The sequence below is a fragment of the Lagopus leucura genome, unplaced genomic scaffold (genome assembly GCF_019238085.1).
Source record: "Lagopus leucura isolate 7727_CA_CO unplaced genomic scaffold, USGS_WTPT01 Super-Scaffold_73, whole genome shotgun sequence".
In the NCBI taxonomy this organism is placed as follows: Eukaryota; Metazoa; Chordata; class Aves; order Galliformes; family Phasianidae; genus Lagopus; species Lagopus leucura.
This window is the reverse complement of record NW_024962252.1, coordinates 7,373,305-7,378,697: the sequence shown is the minus strand read 5'-3', so window position 1 is coordinate 7,378,697 and position 5,393 is coordinate 7,373,305. Positions and strand designations below refer to the sequence as shown.

General features: G+C 43.1%; 1 protein-coding gene across 1 annotated transcript; it reads left to right on the top strand.

Annotated features, from left to right (window-relative positions):
• The first annotated feature begins 277 nt into the window (after positions 1–277).
• On the top strand, positions 278–3,398 carry CUNH2orf50 (chromosome unknown C2orf50 homolog). Its single transcript, XM_042895371.1, has 3 exons — positions 278–540; positions 2,481–2,520; positions 3,153–3,398. The coding sequence occupies exons 1-3, from the start codon at positions 278–280 to the stop codon at positions 3,342–3,344; spliced, it is 495 nt and encodes a 164-aa protein (XP_042751305.1). The 3' UTR covers positions 3,345–3,398.
• Positions 3,399–5,393: the final 1,995 nt, after the last annotated feature.

The following is a 5,393-nucleotide window of genomic DNA, read 5'->3' as shown; positions in this document are numbered from 1 at the left end:
GCTGGAGGCTGATGTAACAAGTGTTTCTTACAAAATTGTTGTTGCCACAGAAACTTGTTCAGCCTTCGTGCAATGAAGCAACACGAAGCAGTAGGAAATGATCATTAAATAACATGGAAGCAAAACAGCACTGAGCACTGCCTGTCAGTGCTGGTGTGCACACTCATTTTCTTAAAGCAGTCCAAATCTGCAGCTGAAAGAAATGTTGGGAGAGGAGGAGCTCTGAAAGCAGAAACAATAGCAGGTTTAACCTTCCTAAAGTTTCAGTAGATCTGTTATGAGTGTCAAAATGGACATGCTGGAAAAAGGTACTGGATTCGGCAGGAACACCTTGACTGGTTCTTGGCATCCAGCAAACACAGCTATGGGGCAATCAGCCTCAGCTCCACCTCTGTCTCGTGGCAGCATCCGGCTTGGAAGAGCACATCTGGCTGCTAGGTCCAGAACAGAGGAGCAGGCAGCTCTGCAGCAGGACCAGGTACAGCAGGATAAGGTCTGGAGGGAGTCTGTGGAGGCTGAACGAAGAGGAAGAAAAATCTGGTAAGTTATTTGTTCCAATTCTGTCAAATAGCTGTTGGAGATGGCCCACAGAGGAGAGCCACAAAGATTATCGGGGGGCTGGAGCACTTCCACTACAAAGACAGGCTGAGGGAGCTGGGCTTGTTCAGCCTGGAGAGAAGGCTGCGGGGTGACCTCATTGCAGCCTTCCAGTACCTAAAGGGAGCCTACAAACAGGAGGAGAATCAACTCTTTGAAAGGGTTGACAACAGCCGGGCAACGGGAAATGGTTTGAAGTTGAGGGAGGAAAGATTTAGGTTGGATATCAGGGGAAAATTTGTGACTGTAAGAGTGGTGAGGTGCTGGAACAGGCTGTCCAGATAGGCTGTGGATGCCCCGTGCCTGGAGGTGTTCAAGGCCAGGTTGGATGGGGCCCTGGGCAGCCTGGTCTGGTATTAAATGGGGAGGTTGGTGGCCCTGCCTGTGGCAGGGGGGTTGGAGATCCTTGAGATCCCTTCCAACTCAGGCCATTCTGTCATTCTGTGATAATTCACCTGTCTCTGCTCATCCTGGCAGTATTACTGATGCTCCCTGATATCCTAGGGCTTCATCTGAAGTCTATACTATCAAGCAAAGTTTTCTTCTGCAGGGTCCTTGGATCAGAACCTACCACCTTAGCATCAGAAAGATTCTAATGCTATATTAACTCTGTTCTTCTTTACTGGGCAAAATATATGACAATAACTCCTGGCACACTGAGGAAGCTGAAAAAGAGATGCAAAGAAATGCATGTTTTATGTGTTTTAGCTTTATAGGGATCTCCACAATGACGATATGAATGTGCCAACCTTTATAATTTATTGCAGACACACTGATATTATCGCCACTTCTCATATTTTTGGAAATGGAAGTTGAACAGAGTGTTCTGCCAAAACATGATTCTGGAGTCCCACTCTGTAAATCTCCTGAACATCCCCCACAAGCCACTTGAAGACAGGAAAATCCCATTATTTCAGTGCTTCAGCAGAAAGAACAGTATGGATACATGTATTCACCAGTTACCTGAAAGAGCCAGAAATTAGGATCCTCTCTGTCTCTGCCACATAACTTGTGAAGTGCTTCTGTTCGTACTTCAGTACACAACACAGACATGCTTCTTAGAAGGATATTTTTGGTAAAAGTAAAAACAGCTCCAGTTCTGCCTATGCACTGGCTATGCACTAGCCAAGCAGACAAAAGGAGAAGGCAGAGAATGAAGCACACCACTTTTAGGATGATTTTAAGAAGGGAAAAGAAACCATCTGAAAACTCCTGTCCTACTCAGTCCTCTGGAGGAAATAGAGATAATAGTTTGGGTTTCTCCAATGCTTGCTTTGTTGTCTGGCTCTTATTGCCCGAGGGCAGGGCTGAAGCCTGGACTCTGGCTCACACAAAGCCTGAGCTGTGGTTGCAATGCTGCTCTCCCTCAGATGTATACTCAGGCCCTTTTCCAGTGGGCCCAGATCCTCCATGCCCATTCTGCAGCAAAGGCAACAGGAGGGATGCTACATCTGCACGTGTTTATTAGGGTTCACAGTCATGGATGTCAGTGCAAACCCATGTTCATGTGTACTGGGGTAACACATTACACAGCTAATGCATGCCCTGCTCTCCATCCTTGGCTACATAGACGAAGTCAGATGTCTAAAGCCAGCACAGCTGCCTACGGCAGGCTACACAGGCTACAGCCTGCAGGGCTGCAGTCCTTTGGCTCCTCATCCCCATCACAAAAACAATGATGGGGAAAGCTTGCTATGAATTTGTTTTCTGACCTAAAGTGGATACAGGCAAATGGCAGAGGCCCAAGCATTTCTCAGTAACCAGCAGTTATAGGGACATCCAAACCTGGCATACTCATACAGTGCTCAACATAGCAAGATGAATAAAATAGGGAGCAACAAAGACAAAAGATTTTAAACTGCAATTTTTACTTCTATTCCAAGGCACCAGAACTGGAGTTTCCTAAAGGACTATGACCAAATGGTAAGTTTCAAACAAATACTTAACTGTAATCCAGGCTCTTTTTAGCTTGCATCACTTTGAAAGACACTAATATTTTAAATGGAGCATATTTAGGCATAACTGGCAAATGTTTTAAGACTTAAATCTTTAGGAAAACAAAAGGGAGCTGAGGTGCCATTCATCTTCCATAAAGAAAGAGAGCTTGTGCATACCTTCAATCTACTTCAGTGTTAATAACTTCATGCAGAGAAAAGTGCTAGAAGAACCAGCTTAGGGAAAAAAAAAAAGAAAAAGAAAAGTGTAAGATAATGTCATACTAGAATCCAAGTCACTACTGAAAACAAAATGAAAAACCTCCCACATCACAAGCACTCCAGAGCAGGCTAAATTCTTTCTTTCCTGACATTTTAAGCAACATATTTAAAAATTATTCATTTCCCTGTGCTATCTTATTCCCATGAAAAATAATAGGAAAACTTTTCACTGTACTTCTGCAACACTTTCATGTGCATTCAGTAAGTATTACATGCTTACAACTTAATTTTCAAAAAGCAAAAGAGCTGATGTCACTAATAATCTCAGTAACCTGAATTTTCAGAAGCAAAGGATGCAACCCCAAAAACTTCAGCATTAATGGTCTTTGTTTCATCCAGGGTAACAAAAAGGAACAGAAGCCTCTACCAGACTACATGTCTGTGTTTTCAAACACAGTTCCCAATTCCACCAACCAGAACATTGGCAGCAGGATGAATACTGAACTTGGCAAGATGCTGATAAGCATGGATTACCTCTTCAGCAGGGGAGCACAAAAGAGGAAACTTGAAGATGACCTCCAGCTTTCCTAATGCTTCAAGTAAAAATACCAGTAACAAAGCAAGTGAAAGAGATCTAGCTAACAGACTTCTTTCAGATTGAAAATAGCAGGTAACAAATTCCTCATCTTCCATCAGAGATCAATAATGCTGTCCAGCATGGAACTTTTTCAAGAGCAAAGACGTATGCCACCAAGCAATGCCTAAGGAGACAATCCTCTTCAGATTTGAGGTAACTGGGTCATATACAGTGAGTCAGGACCACAGATCCCATCCATTTTCCTATGCAAGGCCACTGTAACATTGCTACTAACATCAGAAAGAGTAAGTTTAGAGCCAAAGGGCAATTTCTTCCTGAATTTTTACCTCCTGAAAAGAAACAATTACTGGAGATCAGCTCAGATGAGCTGCACCACAAATTACACTGACTGAAAGTCAGTGCAATACAATGCAGTAGGTTGTTGCATTTCATCTATTTAGCCAAGGATTCACCAGCTTGTCACTTGCATGTTTAAGCTCGTTCCAAGAGTGAAACTGAAGGCAAGCAAGATGTGTTATGCGCATTTTCAAGCCTCCCTGCTGAGGGAAAGAAGCCAATTTTTTTTCAGACTGGTTTTCATTTTTATTTCTTTGGATTTGCTGTTTCTCCCCTTTGCTTTCAAATTCCTTTTTTTTTTTTTAGCTGATGGAAAACCATGATCAGAAAGCAGGCTTTTTACATTTTGCTCTGAACGCATGCCAGCTCAGAAACCTGAGCCACGCTCAGCCAGGTTATATTCTAATTATCACCATTCTTGAATTTAACAGGCCTGTAGCTCCTAGAATCTGTGGTTGCCCAGAGAAACCATCATAAGGCTAAATGGACACAGTACTTACAGCCTGTTACTAATGCATCTCAATGCAAAGCTTGTTTGTGATCTGTTATTTTGTAGGAAAACAACATTAATCAGCAGAGCATGGGGAATGTACACACAGTACCTGCCTCCATAGGCTGTAGGTAGTATCTGTAGAATCATGTTCAGCCCTTGCTGAAAACCAGCACAGAAGCCATTAACCTTGGTACAACAGGAACTCAGCGGACTGAGGAGAAATCATAGATTCATGGCATCATTAAGGCTGGAAAAGACCACTAAGATCATCTCATGCAGCCACCAACCCATCCCCACCGTGCCCACTGACCGCGTCCCTCAGTGCCACATCTCCACATTCCTTGAACACTTCAGGGTTGGTGACTCCACCACCTCCCTGGGCAGCCTGTGCCACTGCCTCATACTCTTTCTGAGAATAAATTTTTCCTGATATCCAACCTGAACTTCTCCTGGTGGAACTTAAAGCCATTACCTCTTGTCCTATCAATGGTTACCTGGGAGAAGAGGCCAATGACCCACACCTCACTACTCAAAGTTTGGTCTCACCAGTGCTGAGTAACATGGAGTGGTGTTTCCTCATGCTTCACAACTGAGTCTATTTTTGAGGTTGAACCAGCAGCTGAAGGCAGTTCAAAAGCAGAAGAGGTGGACTGGAACAGTGTGATCACTGTCAACATCCAAGTGATCTCAAAAAAAAAAAAACAACAACAAAAAAAACCCAACCAAACAATTAAAGAATATCCTGCTCACTGAAGCCATAGCAGTGAGAAGTTCACCTCATGGCTTCCTGAGTAGCTGAGAACCAGAGGATTAAGGCTTTCAGGATGACAACTGAGGTATCTAGAGAAGAAATAAAATGGCATCACAAAAGCAATCCATGCAAGGACTGATGCCACTGTATGTGCAGACACAGAAAAAGGAAACCTACACTTTCAAAAAAAAAAATAATAATAACAATAAAAATATCTTGCTGAGCTAAAATGCCTTTTGATTTCTTCTAAGAGAAGAAAGCTGCAGCAGGAACTGTTTTTATTTCAAATACATCTAGTGGGAACATAGTAAGCTCCACGTTTTCTAACCTGCAGATGGCACTCACTTCCCACCAAGTAATCCACTGCAAAGGACACCGTTGCAGCAACAGTAGTGCACAATTCATTTCTAATTTCAAAGGGCATTAAATAGTTCCAGGTTCTCAACTCTGTTTGCTATGTAT